This window comes from Oncorhynchus mykiss, chromosome 22 (assembly GCF_013265735.2).
Source record: "Oncorhynchus mykiss isolate Arlee chromosome 22, USDA_OmykA_1.1, whole genome shotgun sequence".
NCBI lineage: Eukaryota > Metazoa > Chordata > Actinopteri > Salmoniformes > Salmonidae > Oncorhynchus > Oncorhynchus mykiss.
The window spans coordinates 16044962-16066688 of record NC_048586.1 but is presented as its reverse complement, the minus strand read 5'-3'; the positions used below and the strand labels follow the sequence as shown (position 1 = coordinate 16066688).

Here is a 21727-nt window from a genome sequence, read left to right as displayed (position 1 = left end):
GTATGCACAATGTCGTCGGGGGTATGCCAAATAAATAAAAATAAATTCTTCTTCACATTTTCAAACAGTACATTTATATTTTCCAACAGGGCTATACATTTTGAGTTTTTTTTCCCGCCTGAGTACCCTCATTTCACTGCCAAAAATAAAATTAAACCATCTACTGTTCAGCGAAATAACAACACAATGTCAAATACAGGTAGCCTAGTCAAATAATGAACATCCAATCACATTAACCGTTACTCTCTCGCGGGAAACCTTCACTCTTGCGCAGACATTTAGAAACGAAACATGACAATTTGAAAAATAAGCCACGGGAATTTTTTTAAGCAAGAATAAAAACATCTTTAGAGTAGTAAGACGTATAAAAGCAACAGATACCATTAAGAAGAATGGGCTAGAAGCGTCTTATATGGTGAGCTACTTAGTGGCTAGGACAGGCAGGCCCCATACTATTGTGGAGGACTTAATTCTTCCTGCTGCCATGGATATGGCTGGTACAATGCTGGGGGGAAAGGCCAAAAAAACTATACAGACAATGCTTCCATTAAACACCACTGTTTCAACGACGTATCAGTGACATGGCAGGAGATGTTTTGAAACTATTTCTGCTTCGCATACAAGCCAGTGAATTCTATGCATTACAGCTGGATGAGTCAACAGGGCCTGGCACAGCTCCTGCTATATGTCTAATACATTAATGGGGGGTCAATTAAGGAAGACTTCCTCTTCTGCTAACCACTGGAAACCAGGACAACAGGAGAGGATATTTTGAAAGTACTGGACAGCTTTGTGACATTAAATGGACATTGGTGGTCAAGATGTGTTGGTATCTGTACTGATGACGCAAAAGCCATGACAGGGAGACATAGTGGAGTGGTAACGCACGTGCAAGCAGTTGCTCCCGAGGCCACTTGGGTACACTGCAGCATCCACCGAGAGGCTCTTGCTGCCAAGGGAATGCCTGACAGCTTGAAAGATGTTTTGGGCACTACAGTGAAAATGGTTGACCCTTTTTAATCAAGGCCCCTGAACTCTCGTGTATTTTCTGCTTATGCAATGTAGAGCTTTTACAACATACAGAGGTACGCTGGTTATCAAGGGGCAAAGTATTGACACGTTTTTTGGAATTGAGAGATGAGCTTAAAGTTTTCTTTACTGACCATAATTTTCACTTGTCTGACCGCTTGCATGATGACGAGTTTCTCACACGACTGGCCTACCTGGATGATGTTTTTTCTCGCCTGAATGATCTGAATCAGGGATTACAGGGACTCTCCGCAACTGTATTCAATGTGCGGGACAAAATTGAGGCTATGATTAAGAAGTTGGAGCTCTTTTCTGTCTGCATTAGCATGGACAACACACAGGTCTTTCCATCATTGTATGATTTTTTGTGTGCAAATGAACTCAAGCTTACGGACAATGTCAAATGTGATATAGCGAAGCACCTGAGTGAGCTGGGTGTGCAATTACGCAGGTACTTTTCCGAAACGGATGACACAAACAGCTGGATTCGTTATCCCTTTCATGTCATGCCCTGCCTCCAGTCCACTTACCGATAACTGAACAAGAGAACCTCATCGAAATTTCAACAAGCGGTTCTGTGAAAATGTATTTTAATCAGAAGCCACTGACAGATTTCTGGATAGGGCTGCGCTCAGATTTTCTTGCCTTGGCAAATCGCGCTGTTATGACACTGATGTCCTTTGCAACCACGTACTTATGTGAGACTAGATTCCCGGCCCTCACTAGCATGAAAACTAAATACAGGCACAGACTGTGTGTGGGAAATGATTTAAAACGGAGACTCTCTCCAATACAACCCAACATTGCAACATTGCAGTTACGCGCATCCTTTCAAGCACAACCTTCTCATTTTTGATGAACAAATAAGGTTATATATGTAAGATGGCTAAATAACGAGCAACATTATTGATTATTATTATATTTTTTATTTGTGCACTTGTCCTATAAGAGCTCTTTGTCACTTCCCACGAGCCGGGTTGTGACAAAAACTGCCATTCATTCTTATGTATTGTATTGTGTGTGTGTGTGTGGCAGGCTTACAATGATGGAGAAAAAAAACATTTGAGAGTGCGCTGACCCTGGTGCTAGAGGGGGTACGCAGCTGGAGGGTGAATGTTTGAAGGGGTACGGGACTATAAAAAGTTTGGGAACCACTGCTCTAGATAATCAACATCATTGCATCATCTTCATCACAATCACCCTCTGCAGGACCCATTCTTCCATCTTAAATTACTCCACTTCTCAACCCATGCTTATGCCAGTGACAGGCACTGAAGAATGTATTTTTCTCCCAGTCCTTCCTGAGTATCCACGGACCCCTGTTCTCGTCCAGACGGAACAGCCGGGCTAGCCTCTACAGCTTCCGGGACCGTGCGCGAGACATAGGCTCGGAGAACGACTTTGCCGACGATGAGAACAGCACTTTCGAGGACAACGACAGTCGCCGGGGTTCTCTGTTTGTCCCTCGGCGGAGCGACCGGCGCTCCAGCAACGTGAGCCAGAACAGCATGCCATCACACGTCGTGCTGCCAGCAAATGGGAAGATGCACAGCTCCGTCGACTGCAACGGGGTGGTGTCCCTAGTGGGCGGGGCTTCACTCCCCAAGTCACCTGAGGGACTCCTTCAGCCAGAGGTGACAGTAGATAAGGCCTCTACTGGTGACAATGCAAGAAAGTGTAGTTTAGCCTGGATGGCCTAAAGCAGTTCTGTTCTGCTGTCTCTAAACCAGTTCTGTTCTGCTGTCTCTAAACCAGTTCTGTTCTGCTGTCTCTAAACCAGTTCTGTTCTGTTTCTGCCTGCCGTGCCTCTACTCTAGCTCGGCTGTGGTCTTGTAGTGTGCATCTTGTTCCTTTCCTTCTCTCTCTTCCTTCTTTCTCTCCTTGACTACCTAAACATTACTTATGGCATATTTACATACAGTTACACACTAAAGATTACATTTAGTTAAAAATAATAAATATAAGGCAGTATTAAACAGGTTTGGATTTTCATATAGATTTTTATTTATTCCATATAGATAAGAAACTATTAAAATATTTATATTGATGTGATTAGAAATACAGTATTTTTTGGTTGAACAGATAATGACTTCCTGGTTAAGAGATTAATTGGCCCTTGAACATGGCCATCTTTGGTGGTTACATTGTGCTGAGATACAGAATATTGCCGATGCAATTGGTTTGCCATGACTTATTAATACATTGATAATGCTTCCAAATGATGTAACTCCAGGAAAACACTTCGGAGACAGAGTATAGAAAGGCCCGATATGGATCGTACCAGGCCACTATGGACTTCCTGGAAGACCCAGTTGCCAGGCAGAGGGCGCTCAGTGTAGCTAGTGTTATAACCAACACTATGGAAGGTGTGTACGACTATACCATACCCCATACACCCCCTAGAACAAATAGCATGAACAGACAAAATGAGAGCACAGTCATCAAAGAAATGTTTTTCTGTTATTTCTCCTCTGTATGTATCAGAACTTGAAGAATCGAGACAGAAGTGCCCTCCTTGCTGGTACAAGTTTGCCAACACCTTCCTCATCTGGGACTGTTGTCCGAAGTGGCTGAGGATCAAGAAAATAGTCAAGATGATCGTGATGGACCCGTTTGTAGACCTAGCTATCACCATATGTATTGTTATGAACACAGTGTTCATGGCTATGGAGCATTACCAAATGTCTGGGGAGTTCAACACCATGCTTTATGTGGGAAACCTGGTACGCAGTCACATGTCATTTGTTTTTGCCATAATCCCTTTAAAATCGGCCATTTTAAGCACATGACATGTTAATTACTGTTGTCACTGTTCTTGTGTGTTGTTTTACTCAGGTGTTCACGGGTATCTTCACAGCTGAGATGTGTTTCAAGATTATTGCTTTGGATCCATACATTTATTTTCAGGAAGGCTGGAATATATTTGATGGTATCATTGTCAGTTTGAGCTTGATGGAGCTTGGCTTGGCCAACGTGTCTGGAATGTCTGTCCTCAGATCATTCCGATTGGTAAGAGCATCGACACTCCAGCACAGCATCCAAAATGCTGCAGTTTCAGTCAATAATCACTGGTATAAAAGTAGACTGTCAACATATTGGAATAGAAATGAATATTAATCCCATTCTTCTCTTTGTATGCAGCTGAGAGTATTCAAACTGGCCAAGTCTTGGCCCACACTGAACAAGCTGATCAAGATCATTGGTAACTCAGTGGGGGCCTTGGGTAATCTCACCCTCGTACTGGCCATCATTGTCTTCATCTTCGCCGTGGTGGGCATGCAGCTTTTTGGGAAGAGCTACAGAGACTGTGTGTGTAAGATCTCTACAGACTGCACACTGCCCCGGTGGCACATGCATGACTTCTTCCACTCCTTCCTGATTGTGTTCCGGGTGCTGTGTGGGGAGTGGATCGAGACCATGTGGGACTGTATGGAGGTGGCTGGTCAGAGCATGTGTCTCATCGTCTTCCTGATGGTCATGGTCATCGGGAACCTAGTGGTACGTTTTCAGCTCTACTGTATCTCCGTACAACACTGTTAATCCACCGTAAATCAATCACAGTAACTTTAAACCATCAGTTGAGCGTGTGTGTGTGTGTGGCAGGTCCTGAATCTGTTCCTGGCCTTGCTGCTGAGCTCGTTCAGTGCTGATAACCTGGCGGCCACGGATGATGACAGCGAGATGAACAATCTGACGGTGGCCATAGACCGCATCCACCAGGGCGTCGCCTTCCTCAAGGCCTTGGTGCGCCGCTCTTTCCAAAGCATCTGTCTGAGGAAGAAGAAGAGGAGCCTGAACGAGGACACGACCCTGGATGACCTCCACAAAACCATGGGGACCAACTGGAACTCCAACCACACCACTGTGGAGATCATGAAAGACCCCGATTACATAAAGGATGGCAATGGCGCCACCAGTGGGTTGGGAGTGGGGGTGTGCAGCAATGCAGCAGGGAAGTACATAATGAATGACAACACTGACTATATGCCGTTCATCCACAACGCCAGCCTGACCGTCACAGTGCCCATCGCTTTGGGAGAGTCGGACCTCAACACTGAGGACTTCAGCAGCGATTCCTCGGACATAGAGGAAAGCAAAGAGGTGAGCATGATTCTATGTGGAACAATGTGGAAGTAGTTCACAGTCTCAGATTCTTGTACATAGTTTGAAATCAAGTGATGATCTAGGTTAAGGATTTGAAAAATGGACAGCGACGTTATGAGCTTTAAAAAAAGGACAGTGATGTTATGCAAATCTGCTTGTTTTCTGTTGTTTGTACACATTATCTAAAAAATGTACATTAGAATGACTCATTAGAGATTATTGCACTGATGTTGTATCTGAAAATCAGAGGAGGCTGGTGGGGGGGGAACTATAGGAGGACGGACTCATTGGAATGTAAAAAATGGAAAGGAGTCAAACGTGGTTTCCATTCCATTACAGCCATTACAATGAGCCCATCCTCTTATGTCTCCTCTCACCAGCCTCCTCTGCTGCAAATTGTGATAGCCAGAGCCAGGTGATGGTCAAATGTAATCATAGTGTGCTTGTTTGGCACATTAGAGCTTATAAAGAGGCCTGCCACCTACTGTTCACTCACTGGGGTGTTAATCAATTGTAGGTTAGAGAGGTAGAACAGCTGCAGTGACTCATATGTACCAGGGAGCTAACATAAACACTCTCAGGGCTGTATTTTAACAAACCTAATGCAATGGTGAATCTTTGCGCTGGCTTTATAGGTTTGGGGGGGGGGGGTCAGAAATATTTTGGGCTGTTTTCACAACTGGAATTAGTAGCAGCTAGCGGTGGCGCGAAAGGGTTGGGTTTTGATGAAGAAAAAAAAAGTTGTAGGTGTGTCAAGGCTTGAAACCTAATTGGCCAATCAGAACGTGCTCCATGGCTAAATATGTGGTTACTTCAGGATGTGTTTTTATGGTCTTTTATGTATTGCGTTGTCATCAACTCCAATTCCGATGTTAGTCTGCTATTGCCTAATTTGTTAAATAACCTACGGAAACAAAATAACCCATCTTTGCTACATGTTTGCAGTCGACGTTGTAAGAAGCCTAATTACATGGCTTCAACATGGAAATATGTTGTTGAGTTGCATTATGTCTGCCATGTCTGAGCCATGGAATTACCAAAAGTAATTGTAACATCTGTTCCAAAGAAACAATATTAAATTCACTATTGATAAGGCTTCAAAAGAGTCAACAATTCTATCAAATTCTAATCAAGACAAAACAACAACTTGTTTTAAATGCTGGAGGTTATGTCTAAATACAGTAGGTTATGTCTAAATACTGTAGGTTATGTCTAAATACTGGAGGTTATGTCTAAATACAGTAGGTTATGTCTAAATACAGTAGGTTATGTCTAAATACTGGCGGTTATGTCTAAATACTGGAGGTTATGTCTAAATACTGTAGGTTATGTCTAAATACTGTAGGTTAAGTCTAAATACTGGAGGTTATGTCTAAATACAGTAGGTTGTCTAAATACAGTATACAGTAATATTAAGAGAATGTCCACTGACCGTTATGCTGCTCCCAAATATAATGCTTTATAAACATTCACACTTCTCCAGAAATAGCAGACAGCTCCTAAATTGCATTGCATGTGAACTGGACGTTCACCATGAAGCCAGGATGGTGAATTCAAAATTGTTATTTGTTACATGAGCCGGATTAGTTTTTTAATAAAATTAAACAGAAAACAAGATGTCCATTTTTTTTTTTCAAACAACAACAATAGTTGTAAATAGCTTGGGGTCAGAAGCGTGATATCATAAAATTGACAGGATAAAAAAAGACAATGGATTGATGTTGAACCAGCCTTCGCTATAGCCTACACTCTTAGGAAAAACGTTTCCAAAAGGGTTTTTAGGTTGTCCCCATAGGAGAACCCGTTTTGATTCCAGGTAGAACACTTTTTGGGTTCCGTGTAGAACCCTCTGTGGAAAGGGATGCATATGGAACCCAAAAGGGTTCTACCTGGAACCAAAAGGGTTATTTCTGAAACCAAAAAGGGTCCTTCAAAGGGTTCTTCTATGGGGACAGCCGAAGAACTCTTTTAGGTTCTAGATAGCACTTTCTTTTCTAAGAATGTATAGGCCTGGGTTAAGGGTAGCCTATTGAGGGCTTGGTTTTCAATCATATGAAATGGAAAACAAGCAATTGTTATCGGACAATAAACACAAGGGTCACCAGCATCATCTGATCTCTCGTTGCATGATGGGCATATGGCCCAAAACTGGAGCTGGCTAAAATATTGTAGGCCTACACAATAATACATAGATAAAGAAAAAGGTGATGTCCGCTCACTGTTTTACTGCTCCCAAACTTGACCTTTTAATAATAAAGCTTTGATGACGCAGATGTATTTCAAAGCAGTCTCACGAGCCAAAAGCCTTTTGAGATAGATTGTGTTTCCATGCCATTACCAACCGCATTAACGTTAAGACCTGTTTGTTTTTTTCTGGTCTTAAATCTCTCGATTTGCACTGCATGAAATGATCACTTTTTAAAAAATCCTGGGGACATAAACACTTAGTCCCTCCAAGACCCTTATCACAGTTCGAGATCATTTACCGTATTGATGTCAAAGACAGACATGTGAGTCGAGGTCATTTCGCAGATCCTATGTTAGGCTTGGGCCATTAGTGATTACTTTGACATGTTCCTGTGAGCCTCCGATGTCTCTACGGCTTTTGGTTTCACGTTCCGGCCGAACGGAGCCAGAGACGAATAGAACATGAGCGATGGATGAAGACCGATTCAGATGTTGGTCTGTGGTGTGGTCCTCTGCGGATACATTTGCTGTTTCCGATGAGTAGAACGTTCCATTGCCGTGGTCATGCTGGCGCACTTAACCCACGCCACATGGCAAGCCAAGTATGATGCATGTGACATTATGGATCCTTATACAACAACCCTTTAATGAGGAGAGGCCACAGAGACAAGGGAATCTTCGTCTTCAGATGACATGATGTGCCATTTAAATCGAAGTGCTCTGCAGCTACATCCTCCTCTTTAGGGAGCTTTATTGCATGGAGTTGTAAAAAGGCCCATTTCGGCTCTCACTCTCCCCTAGAACATGGTGCAAACTGAGTGCCAACTGTCAATTAGTATCTATGGTAACATTGCAGTCAGACAATCATAAAATGTCCCTGTGTTACAGTTTTATTTTGCTGACGTTGTTGTACTGTGCTGTTTGTGCTGTTATGGTAGTGTACTTCCTATTTCTCGTTGAACAATAATGACTGTAGGAAATTTGGTGAGATTGTATTTCCTTCGCTTGTAAATGAGATGTTAATATGTGACTAACTTGCTTTTCTCCCAGACAAGGTAGCATGTGGCACAGTAACTTACCACACTTAACCCCATTTGTTATTGCAGCTGTTTCACAGACGCTCTCAAGGTTTTCAATGAGAGGAGACTTGTAAGACCACTTTATTGTACATAACACTAACCGTGGAGATTGCCTATTCCATTTACCAACAAAGAACAACCTTTTTGTTAGATTGATCATCTATGTTTGTTTCTGCTTGATCATACTTTACTCCCTACTTCATTTTTATATACGTTCAGCAGCCGTTCTGATGCTGCCAACCCTGAATATTTTAAGGCTTCTTTGCAATGCTTTATTTTTTATGAATGAGCAAAACCACCATTTTCATCCACAGATCAACCCATGATTGTTATTAGTTTTGTCCCTTTAGTTTGGTTTAGTTTTTGGGGGCGGATTTTTCAGCAGCCAGAGATCACCTGGAACGTGAAAAATTTGACTTATATGCTGTAGAGTAATGGGTTTTTGACGGTCAAAAATGTATTGGAGGAATGGTTCACAGCCCGAACATTTACTATGGCATTTTCATTTGGCAAATATGATCCATAATGGAATGACGAAAGCAGGTGATTACAAATGCTTGTTTTTAAGAGGACCATCCTTATTTCAATCAGCTGGGTTTCTAAAAAAATGAATGTTGTTGCTAGTAGGCATACCGTTATTAATGATAGTGCAGGTAAGAATGCAGGACATATTATACTCAGGGGGAAAAACTAGTTACAAAAGGGTTATTTGGCTGTCCCCATAGGAGAACCCTTTTTGGTTCCAGGTATACCAAAAGGGTTCTACCTGGAACCAAAAAGGGTTCTTCAAAGGGTTCTCCTATGGGGACAGCGGAAGAACCCTTTTAGGTTCTAGATAGCATTTTTCAAAGCGTGTACTTACTGTATATAGTAGCGACTAATTATATTTGACTTCGGTACCTGGATAAGTTCAAGTCCAAAAGAGGTGCAACTTCTTGAGCTACCAACAGATAGTAGAGTATACTGTATGTGGAAATGAGAAGATATCGTAGTGCCTACAATAGTACCCTAATTGAAGGTCAAACACCTGTGTGATTGCGGTAGCGTAGTCAAACGGAATATTCCCAGCGCATATATCGTCGTAGCATGCTTACATCATTCACCATTCTGCATTAGCTGGGTCCCATGACAGCTCAGTGCTACTGTACTCCCCAGAAAGGCATTAACGCAAGGCTGCTCTCAGTTCAAGGCGGTTGGAAGACACACCTAGTAGAAAGATACAAAGTGCTCGAGGAGAGACGCTGAATAAGCTTAATTATTGGAAAAACTGGAACATCTTTGAACATTGTCAACAGTATTAGATGCTTGACATCATTGCATGGGGAGGCTGCTATTCCTAATCCAGCACACATCTCCTAAAATCAGCTTTCCAAATCAAACCACATTTTATTGGTCACATCCACATGGTTGGCAGATGTTAGTCCTCTAGTTCTTACACTGTATTTGGAAATGTTCTAAGCGCTCAGTTTTCTATTCTATTTTCTATTAATTGTTTCCCCAGTATGATCACATTACTCTCTCAAGTTACCTTGTCTCGGGTGTTTAATGCGTGATCCGGTGGTTCTAATCTGACACGAGCCTGGAATGCGGACTCCTTAATGCCTGTCTTGGTTAAAGTGCACAACACTGTTATATCTGCTGTTAAGCTAATGCAGGCTGCCCTCTTCTTGAAATGACTACGGCTTGTCTACTGCTTAGCAACTGGACATATGTGTTTTCATGTCAATGAGGAAAATGTGAAGGGGAAAAAAGTCCTGGACATGAAAATACTGGAGCACACATGTTCTATAATTTAGATCACAGGCTTGGTTCAAGCATACACTTTTAGAGAACGCATGCCATAATGACTAAAGTGAAATCATTTTTACCTACAGACCTTTATTAAGATACAAAAATATATTTCAACAGCGCTTATGCATGTGTTAGCCTGCAATTTGACTTTCCAAACTATACGTGTCTCATCTTCTAAGTCTGTAGGTAATTTTGATTGATTCTGCATGAAATGATATACAACTCTAGACAAAGAGACAGACCCTGTGAGCTTACATATGGCAGTACCCTTGCATCACTGGGTGACCCATTGTAATAAGGCTCAGTATGTCAGCTCCCGGGCAGATGCTAGTGTCCCAGGCCCTGTCATGGGTGTGCTGTGCTAATGTTGCTCTGGCTTGGCTCCCTTTGCAGCAGCTATCTGAAGACCATCCGCTGAGCTCCTCAGAGGGCAGTACAGTGGACATTAGGCCCCCAGGAGAGGGAGAGGGCTCGGTGGGCATGGAGCCTGAGGAGTCCATGGAACCTGAAGGCTGCTTCACTGATGGTGAGAGATACAATAGTCTAGGTCTCAGGATGTGGGTATCGTCTTTTACATAACAACTTCAGGCATAACAAGCTGGAACCCAGAAATAGAATGGATAAGATCAGAAACTAGAAACACAAGACACACATTCTTTGGGGGAGAAAATAAGTTGAATTGTAACATCTGTTCCAATGAACCTACATGCTGTCTGCTTTCAGGATGTGTCCGCAGATTCCAATGCTGCCAAGTGAACGTTGATGAGGCCAAGTGGAAGATGTGGTGGACGTTGAGAAAAACTTGTTTCAGGATAGTGGAGCACAACTGGTTTGAGAGCTTTATCATCTTCATGATCCTGCTCAGCAGTGGAGCGCTGGTAAGTGGGGAAGTAAAGATTCGGGGGAAGGATCTGAGAGTATTGCAGAGGGGGCTGGCAAAGTATTTTTTTTTACATTTGATTTCACCTTTATTTAACCAGGTAGGCCAGTTGAGAACAAGTTCTCATTTGCAACTGCGACCTGGCCAAGATAAAGCAAAGCTCTGACAGCAGCTCACAGCAAATTCAGCGAATGACAGCAAATTCTCCTCCATTGTCTGACCCTTATGAAAAACTACAAAGGAGTAGAAATGCAGTACCACATGCAGCTGCTCTGTTGTTCAACGGGCTCAGTATTGTGTAATTGACAATTCTGTGATCGCTTGACACAGAAATAACTGGCAACAGATCTGACGAGGCTGCAGCTACTACCCTAGAGTGTGAGATTACTGTGGTGTATAGGACGGGATCATCTGATTTGAGTGTGTTTACATCAAGGCATTTGAGGACATCTACATCGAGAAGAGGAAGACGATTAAGACGGTGTTGGAGTTTGCAGACAAAGTCTTCACCCACATCTTCATCCTGGAGATGTTGCTGAAGTGGGTGGCCTATGGATTCGCCAAATACTTCACCAACGCTTGGTGCTGGCTGGACTTCCTCATTGTCGACGTAGGTCTTCTTTTGAAACGACCTTTTCACTTGCACAAAATATATGTAGTCTGGCAATGTTCACAATTAGCTTGTTTTGAGACATTGCCTTGACGTTTCAATGTAGAAATGCTACTGCCGTGTAGCTAAGGTGATGGAGTGACCTATTTCCTGGTTTAAAACTATTGCTTGAGGCCCAGGAGAAAGCCTGTGCCAGCCAGTCCTTCGTCTCTTCTCATGGAGTCATTGTGTTTACAGGTGTCTCTTGTCAGCCTTGTGGCCAACGCCCTGGGCTACGCTGAGCTGAGTGCCATCAAGTCCCTGAGGACTCTACGAGCACTGAGGCCCCTGAGAGCGCTGTCCCGCTTCGAGGGAATGAGGGTAAGAGTCATCAGACCAGAGCCCTGTCCCGTTGCTTCACCGTGCATATCATCACAGCCTTTTACCAGCGTGACATCAGCGCCCTGCATGGGCACAGAGCTCTGTAGTCAAACTAAGGTCCACTGCAACCCAACAGCTGGAGAATGTAAAGCTCACTCACTCCATGCATGTATATTTAGAGTTACCTTTCCTCTCCTATTCCTCATTTTCCAGCTATATGTGTTTTCAGCAGGGTTGTGGTCAATTCCATTTGAATTCCAGTCAATTCAGAAAGTTAACCAAACTCCAATTCCAAATTTGTCTAATTTAAAAAGCATTGAAGAGAATTGGAATTTCAGTGTACTTACTGATTGACTGGAATCGACCCCAACCCTGGTTTTCAGGATGAGAGTTTCCGTCAGTCCCACTGGCAGGCCATGTGCACTCATCAGAGGATGTCAGCGTTATTGAAAACGAATCAATAAGACGCGGAAAAACGCATTCACTTTACTTAAACAAAATGTGAACAAACTGAAGTCTTGGAGGCTACTGCACTTAACCAAAATGTGTGGTACTCTCACTGGAATGTATATTTTACGGTGCAATACAAGCTCTAGCCAGGGGTTTGGATGCTTATGTCATATGTGCAGGATGGGTGTCGACTGCTATAATCAATGTAGCTCTTATCGATCAGATTCTCTCATGTAGTGGTTGGCTAGATTTCCACCAGTACTGTGACGACGGTCTCTCCTCACGTGGTTGTCACCGAATTCTCCCATCTGTATGACTGACTTCTCATTGCTTCGCTGGCTCTATATTGATGTTCTCTGAAACGGTACTGTGTTTGGATGTGTCTTGCTGCGGGGGACTGCCTTTAATGTGAACACTACTTGTGTGTTTGTATTTTTATTTACAGTAAACAAATTATGTGACTTCATCCTGCCTCTACAAGGTTTTTTCTGTTTCGTTTTTTCCCCACTGTAGCCTAAATGATTCACTAAAACGTAAACATAGCCTATAGTATCTCCTTTACAGATACATTCCCCCTCTTCTCCTTGTTCTTTCCTTTGCGTCTCACCTTGCTGTTGTCATTGTTGTTAATAAGCTGTGGTGTTAGTGATTCTTGTGTTGAGTTTTGACTAATGTGTACACTGCCATTTAAACACTTTACTCGTGTGTTTTCCTATTTTCACCATCACCAAAGTCAACAAGTAGCCCACAGTATTTCTTGTCAGTTCTGAAAATGAGCATCCTTACCCAATGAGATATCGTCTATGCTCCTACATCTGAGACTGAGGCCGTGTGTGAATCCTTACAGGTGGTGGTCAACGCTCTGCTCGGAGCCATCCCCTCCATCTTCAATGTGCTGCTGGTCTGCCTCATCTTCTGGCTCATCTTCAGCATCATGGGCGTTAACCTGTTTGCAGGGAAATACTACCATTGTGTCAACATCACCACACAGGAGCGCTTCAAAGTTAGAGACGTAGCTAACAAGACAGAATGTTTGGCTTTGGAAGGTGCCTACTGGAAGAATGTCAAGATCAACTTTGATAACGTGGGAGCGGGCTATCTGGCACTGTTACAAGTGGTGAGCTGCTCTCTCTCATATCACCAGAAATATTTTATTGATAGAGACTGGACCTACGTCAAAGGTGTTGTACCAATTCCGTGTGGGCAGGTGAGTTGTGTGAGGGCGATGTACTTCTGAACTAGTGTCTTAACTACTAAGTAATAACATTTTCCTTACTTTCTCTGAGGCTACATTCAAAGGCTGGATGGACATCATGTATGCAGCTGTGGACTCTCGCAATGTAAGTATTTTCAGGAATACCTTTCACAAGGTATTTCAGGCTAATGGCTGATTGTGTTTGCACATTTTCAATTTATATATCATAGTGTTGTTGTTTGTATGATATTGTTAATTAGGTGACAATACCTGAGAAGTTGCTGTTTGAATGATATATTGGCACGGTGTTGTTAGGCACGGGATGAAGTCGAGTACCGGCAAACCATGCCAATATCAAACACCGGCTTCGAGGGCATTATCACTTTTATACAACGGGTTACCAACATATTCAAATAATGATTGACATAATTTCATTTAAAAAAATCGTTATTTTGATAAATTTATTCAAACAATTGAATCCTTCCACAAAATATTGTCCCAACACAAATCTAGGGTTGCTATCCAAACCAGCTGGTCGTTCGTTCTATCGGTTCTGTTGCTAGAGACGCGACCCAGTTGTTCGTTCTAAATGTTCCATATTGGCTGGCAACATTCTTATCCCTTGCTTGCTAGCTAGCCAACTACGGCTAACTTACAATCACTTCAAACTGAAGCTGGAAAGACCAGTTGCGATTAGTTTTGTTTGACCTTTTTTCAATTGACATGTCTTTGTACACTGCATTCGGAAAGTATTCAGACCTCTTGACTTTTTCCACATTTTGTTACGTTACAGCCTTATTCAAAAATGTATACAATTGTTTTGTTTTTCCCTCATCAATCTACACACAATACCCCATAATGACAAAGCAAAAATGTTTTTTTATAAATTCTTTCAAATTTAAAAGAAAAATGACATCTGGAATATAACATTTATATAAGTATTCAGGCCCTTTACTCAGTAATTTGTTGAAGCACCTTTGGCAGCGATTGAAGCCTCAAGTCTTCTTGGATATGATGCTACAAGCTTGGATGGGAAGCGTTGCTGCACAGCTATTTTCAGGTCTCTCCAGAGATGTTTGATCAGGTTCATCTGGGCTCTGACTGGGCCACTCAAGGACATTCAGAGACTTGTCCCGAAGCCACTCCTGCGTTGTCTTGGCTTTGTGCTTAGGGGCGTTGTCCTGTTAGAAGGTGAACCTTCACCCCAGTCTGAGGTCCTGAGCGCTCTGGAGCAGGTGTTCATCAAGGAGGTACCAAACTTCAATTTAAGAATGCATTGAAGGTTCTTGGGGACCTTCAATGCTACAGAAATGTTGTTGGTACCCTTCTCCTGATCTGTGCCTTAACAAAATCCTGTCTTAGAGCTCTACGGACAATTCCTTTGACCTCATGGCTTGGTTTTTGCTAGACCAATGCGGGACCTTATATATATACAGGTGTGTGCCTTTCCAAATCATGTCCAATCAATTGAATTTACCACAGGTGGACTCCAATCAAGTTGTAGAAATATCTCAATGATGATCAATGGAAACAGGATGCAGCTGAGCTTAATTTTGAATCATATAGCAAAGATTCTGAATGCTTATGTAAATAAGGTATTTCTGTTTTTTATTTTTAATAAACTTGCAAAGATTTCTAAAAACCTGTTTTCACTTTGTCATTATGGGTTATTGTGTGTAGATTAATGAGGATTTGTTTTATTTAATCAATTTTAGAAGAAGGCTGTAACATAACAAAATGTGGAAAAGGTTAAGTGGTCTGAATACTTTCTGAATGCACTGTATTTATTCATAAAAATGATACCAGCTGATTCATGATTTCGACTGGCTGAGAAACGCTGTCTGCTTGTCTGTCTGTCTCGTCCCCGCTCCCATCACGTTCATTACTATGGGAGAGCTGGAGATAGAATTTGAATATTGAAACAATGTTGCAAATGTCGGAGAGACAGACAACAAGGTTTATACAAATCTCTGCTGTTGAAAACAAAATGTTAGTGTAAAAGAAATGTGAGATAATGTCTAGATGCTTTTTATAGTGGAGATCAAGTTTATAAAGTTCCTGGCTGGGCTGATGGGACGGTGCAGTCAGATGGAACAGAGTAAATAGGCATTTTAACATCATGGATTTAACCAGTGGTAATTTGGGGAATAGACACCGGTTGGATTACGGTTTTAACCAATCAGCATTATGGATTAGACCCACCCGTTCTATAATGTATGGTAATACTATGCTATTCTATTACAGTTGGAAGATCAACCCGACTATGAAGTTAATCTGTACATGTATATGTACTTTGTGGTATTCATCATATTTGGATCCTTCTTTACACTCAACCTCTTCATTGGTGTCATTATAGACAACTTCAATCAGCAAAAGAAAAAGATAAGTATTTCGTGTTGTAGTAATCAGGCAATGATACGTGCATACATTTTCTATTTAAGGTATTTAAGGTATTGATGATTTTCTCCCCTCAATACTGGACTAGAAATGTATAAGAGCTGCAGGAGTTTAACTAGGTTTGTCTTGCCTCTTTACTTTGGAGGTCAAGACATCTTCATGACAGAGGAACAGAAGAAATACTACAATGCTATGAAGAAGCTTGGCTCAAAGAAACCCCAAAAGCCTATCCCAAGGCCAGCGGTAAGGTCATGCAGCCTGGTCTCAAAGCCATACGAATATACAATACGTATTTTTCTGCAACTCTAAGACGTATGGTATGTACTAATGGTCTAGTTACTTTAGACAGAAACTAAAGATGGTAGGTTGGTGGTAGTATACCATCTGGCAAGCCAAAGGTTGCATGTTCAAGTTGCATCAGGGACAAGTGTAGCATTTTAGCTTCCCATTCCCCTAACCCTTTCCCTAAGCTTAATCACAGTTTTCTAACCTTTTACATTTTTCTCCTAATCTTTGTTGTTTTAGTTCTCGTAAACTTTTACATAAATTATCCTAACATTTGTCGTTAGTTCTTCCAACTATCACGTTTCAGGTAAAACCCAAATGCAGACTGTGTTGAAGTAACTATGATTATTACAGCAACGGGGGCAGGCAAACGACAGGTCAAGGCAGGCAGGGGTCGATAATCCAGAGTAGTGGCAAAGCCACAGGACGGCAGGCAGGCTCAGGGTCAGCTTCAGGCAGAGGTAGGTAATCCAGAGTAGGGGCAAAGGCACAGGATGGCAGTCATGGTCAGGTCAGGCAGAGGTCGGTAATCCAGAGTAGGGGCAAAGGCACAGGACGGCAAGCAGGGTCATTGGCAGGCAGTGTGGTCAGGCAGGCGGGCTCAGAGACAGGACAGGCAAAGGTCAAAACCAGGTGAGTGAGAAAAGCGAGACTGGGGAAAAGCAGGAGCTGAGACAAAACGCTGGTTGACTTGATAAACAAGACAAATTGGCAACAGACAAACAAAGAACACAGGTATAAGTACCCAGGGGATAATGGAGAAGATGGAGGGGGGTGAAGACAAGGACAGGTGAAACAGATCAAGGCGTGACACCAACCACCAATGTAAATTCTCCCCGAAATGCTCCTTTGTTGTTACAATGCAACAAGTAAACCTGGTTTTCAGAGAAAGATGTATAATGCTATAAGTCCTCCAAGTGATTAATAAGTTCATTCAATTAGTATGCTATTGTACGACCGGGTAAGACGTATGATACTATGCGTCCTATAATTTGTATGATATTGTACGACCACTTTTCCATTAATTATGTAAGCTAAAATAACATAATATATCATACCAATTGGAGGGAACAAATGAACACCAAATCCAAATCCGATGAACTGCCCTGAGAACAGGTTGGGTCGTACCACTCTTTAACTTGTTCATTGTTTCGTGAACCTCTACTTCCTGGTTTTTCAGAATGTTTCTTTCTTATGTTTCCTCCAGAACAAGTTTCAAGGATATGTCTTTGATTTCATTACAAAGCAAGCCTTCGACATTGTCATCATGATTCTCATATGCCTTAATATGGTCACCATGATGGTGGAGACGGACGACCAGACGGACGACATGGATGGAATTCTCTATAAGATCAACCTGGTGTTTATTGTCATGTTTACCGGAGAGTGTATTCTGAAGATGTTCTCACTCCGCCAATACTACTTCACCATTGGGTGGAATGTATTTGACTTTATTGTTGTTATCCTGTCGATAATTGGTAAGATTTGTCACCTATTTCCATAGTTGTAATACTGCAATTTGACAGTCTGCTTTGGGGATTATTACATGTAATTCTTCTCTGTCCTAACAGGTATGTTTCTGTCTGAACTGATAGAGAAGTACTTTGTTTCACCAACCTTATTCCGAGTCATTCGACTGGCCCGGATTGGTCGCATCCTTCGCCTCATCAAGAGTGCCAAAGGAATCCGTACACTCTTGTTTGCTTTGATGATGTCACTTCCTGCCTTGTTCAATATTGGTCTCCTGCTCTTCTTAGTGATGTTTATCTATGCCATCTTTGGCATGTCGAACTTTGCATATGTCAGGAAGGAGTCTGGGATTGATGACATGTTCAACTTTGAGACATTTGGCAACAGCATGATTTGCCTGTTCCAGATCACCACGTCAGCTGGCTGGGACGGCCTGCTGGCACCCATCCTAAACAAGAGAGAGCCAGACTGTGACAGCCGTAAAGAGCACCCAGGCAGCAAGTACAAGGGGGGAGACTGTGGGAATCCCCCTGTAGCCATTATCTTCTTTGTGAGCTACATCATAATCTGTTTTCTCATTGTGGTCAACATGTACATTGCTGTCATCCTGGAGAACTTCAGTGTGGCCACTGAGGAGAGCGCTGAGCCCCTGAGCGAGGATGACTTTGAGATGTTCTACGAGGTCTGGGAGAAGTTTGATGCACGGGCCACCCAGTTCATGGAGTATGAGAAGCTGTCTGACTTCGCTGATGCCTTGGACCCCCCGCTACGCATTTCTAAGCCCAACAAGATCCAGTTGATCTACATGGATTTGCCCATGGTGAGTGGGGAGCGCATCCACTGCCTGGACATCCTGTTTGCCTTCACCAAGCGCGTCCTGGGTGAGGGCGAAGGCTTGGACATCCTCCGTGGTCAAATGGAGGAGCGCTTTATGGCCTCCAACCCCTCCAAGGTGTCCTACGAACCCATCACCACCACGCTACGCCGTAAACAAGAAGACATGTCTGCCCTGATAATTCAGAGAGCTTTCAGACGATATCTGCTCAGACGTATTGTTAAACGGGCCTCTGCCATGTACAAAGAGAAGATGCTCCTTGATAAAGAGGTTCTCGTCATAGACAAATTTAACGAGATCTCTACTTCAGACAGAACTGACATGACATACTCCACAGGCTCTCCCCCATCATATGACAGTGTCACAAAACCAGAGAAAAACAAATATGAAAAAGTCAAGAGAGAGAAGGAGGTGAAGAAGAAAAAGAAGTGAATGGATGTTGGGAAGATGCAACGTAGACGTTTCATTTTGTGACAAATTGTTTACAGCCTTTTGAAGGTGTCAAGTGGACCTTCTTCTTTGGCGTGGATACCTATGCCAAACTGACAACGCTTACTTGAGTCTAAATGTAAGGTTGGCGTCTTTAATTAGGTAGTGACTCACATTCTTAGGCTGTCAGGTGACCCATTGTTCAGATAAATATTTCTGTGGGGACAAAAACAAATAGCTGCCCGCCGACAGGTAGAAAAATGTGTTATGGGTGTTGTTCCGATGGGAAACATTTAGTTATGTTGTGCCCTGTAACTTCCCTTGCAGCCGGTACTTCCAAGACTGCATCCAGTGTCTTGCATTATAGCTGCCATATGATTTACTGACTTATTTTTCTTACAGAATCTTGTTTTTAATCATAGGTTGATTGTGTGACTGTACTTTTTGTAAACAGTTTTTTTTTCCTGCAAAAAGAGGGGTTTCATGTATTGCTTTAAAGGTAGTCTTGTTCAGGTAGTCTTGTAAATGTAGACCTGCATGAAGGCACTAAAATGTCTTTCATACTCTGATGAATCGGCAACATTATTACATGTTTACTCACACTATTATAAATCAACAAGAACATAGGTCTCCAGAGCATACAGTCCAAATACCATTACCACCAATGATCATCTACCATCAGTTTCAGAACAATAACATGGGCTATAATGCCAAACGCTATCTAGTAACACATACTTAGTTTTCCCGGCATTCATTCATCAGAATCTACCGTACTATACAGAATACATGAATCTTTACAGCTGGTTCACAGAGTTGATACCCATAGTATTCATTATCCATCTCTTCTGTCCAGCTTGTACCTCAATGGCTTCAAATACATGTCTATCTTGCCTTTTGTCTTCACAGTGGTGGATGCTAAAACGAGCCAATGTCCCCTGCACAGTATAGTTGTGTCAGTCGGGTGTAAGTCACCTCATTTAGTCGCCAAGCCTCTGACAAGAGAAACACTGTATTCTGTAACACATGTGCTCATCACATTCTAGCGTCATGACTCTGCGTTTTTGCCACTGCAACATCACTGGTCAGTGCTAGAAAACGTCCTTGTCTTTTTACCAAAACCAAATTCATTTGTGTGCACCTTTCCTTCCTCACTTCCCAAATAGTTTTCCATTGTTATTGATGTAGCTGTATGTACACATTCTATAATATATGAAATATACAAACATATTTTATATATTAGGTGGTAGTTTTCATGTATAATGGAATATATGAAGTTGTTAGTGTTATTTAGTACATATAAATGTATATATTACATTCTGCATTCTCTGCTCTATATGGCAGACAGACCAGAGTATGATGCATCCTGCTGAGGCTGTGAGGAGATTGTGTTTAGATTTCACTCAATGTCTATATAAATACTGTAATATAATACTTTTTCTTTGTACTATATAACCCCTTTGTAAATAATTTTGCTACACAATATGGCTACACTGTCTGCACCATAGCCACTTTAGTTATTTCAGCTTCACTGCACTTTTTCATTCTGTGTGATCTCGTGAAGGGGAAGTGGACTTCTCGTTTTGATTCTTGCCATTTTTTTTTATCATGTGTCATTTGTAAACTGTGGTCACAGCTTACCTCACATGCTTTATCATAATAAATATCTAAGATGGAACGTCAGGTTCAGGGAATTCTGAATGTGATTGTCTCAAGGCTAGTGTGACTGCACACGTCTTCGATTGTTTCCTGCGTTTGTTTACATTTGTGTAGTTATTCAATTCTTCAGGATGTTACTTTTGCCAGCTGTTCACTCTGTATAATATGTCACAAGTATCTGTAATTAAAATGCTATAAAGTATACATTTATAGGAGTATATTTCGCATGTAATAGAAAACATTCATAATATAATACATTTATACACAATTCATGTTTTGATTACATAACAGTTAATACATCCCGTCTTTTACATGCATAATGCTTGTAGTGAATGAGTAAACTGCATGCAAGATATTGCTATCACCCATCCCATTGAAAAGCTAAATGAATAAAGAAAGAATGCATATCTGTAAAATATGAATTTATTCCATTGCACGTATTTACGACTACTAATTTACAACACTGCCATCCATTTACATTTTAGTCATCTAGCAGACGGCATTGATACATGACATCAACATACTCTATACATACATTGTTATCCCAGTTACCAGTGTGGTTTTGCACACTAAACAAATGTTTTCAAAGCAGTGGCCAATGAGTTAAATGAATTCTTCCAAGGCCCTGGAGTTTTTCCCGTGTCAGGGAACACTTTTTTCTTGATTATGTGACCTGACCAGTAAACACTATAAATACATCATGCTAATTTGTAGTTGCCTATGGTGTTCCAGAAGTAAAGCCTCACATGTCGCTAAACGGAAGTCTTACATGTTTTTTTTAAAGCATTTGTATTCAGTATATCCTGACCATTACACTGCATTTCACAACACTAAATACAGTACGTCATAATATAGTAAAGATTTAAAACAAATGACTTATCCTGTTGAGAAACAATATCCCAAGTTTAAATACAGTAATACAATAATGTACATACACTCAAGGGTAAAAAAAATAAAAATAAATGTTTTG

At 41.8% G+C, this 21727-nt stretch overlaps 1 protein-coding gene across 2 annotated transcripts in view; it reads left to right on the top strand.

Annotated features, from left to right (window-relative positions):
- LOC110501493 (sodium channel protein type 2 subunit alpha) overlaps positions 1-21166 on the top strand; it is a 43092-nt gene extending 21926 nt beyond the window's left edge. Inside the window, exons 12-27 of one of the 2 annotated variants that reach the window (XM_021579092.2) lie at positions 2325-2663; positions 3263-3395; positions 3514-3752; positions 3865-4038; positions 4171-4527; positions 4633-5130; positions 10584-10716; positions 10914-11068; positions 11507-11680; positions 11918-12040; positions 13338-13607; positions 13777-13830; positions 15930-16067; positions 16221-16325; positions 17575-17845; positions 17939-21166. In XM_021579092.2, coding sequence (XP_021434767.2) covers positions 2325-2663; positions 3263-3395; positions 3514-3752; positions 3865-4038; positions 4171-4527; positions 4633-5130; positions 10584-10716; positions 10914-11068; positions 11507-11680; positions 11918-12040; positions 13338-13607; positions 13777-13830; positions 15930-16067; positions 16221-16325; positions 17575-17845; positions 17939-19104 — 4329 coding nt within the window. In that variant the 3' untranslated portion in view covers positions 19105-21166. The remainder of the gene's footprint in view (positions 1-2324; positions 2664-3262; positions 3396-3513; positions 3753-3864; positions 4039-4170; positions 4528-4632; positions 5131-10583; positions 10717-10913; positions 11069-11506; positions 11681-11917; positions 12041-13337; positions 13608-13776; positions 13831-15929; positions 16068-16220; positions 16326-17574; positions 17846-17938) is intronic. The other variant, XM_036958863.1, reaches the window with a different exon arrangement.
- Positions 21167-21727: the final 561 nt, after the last annotated feature.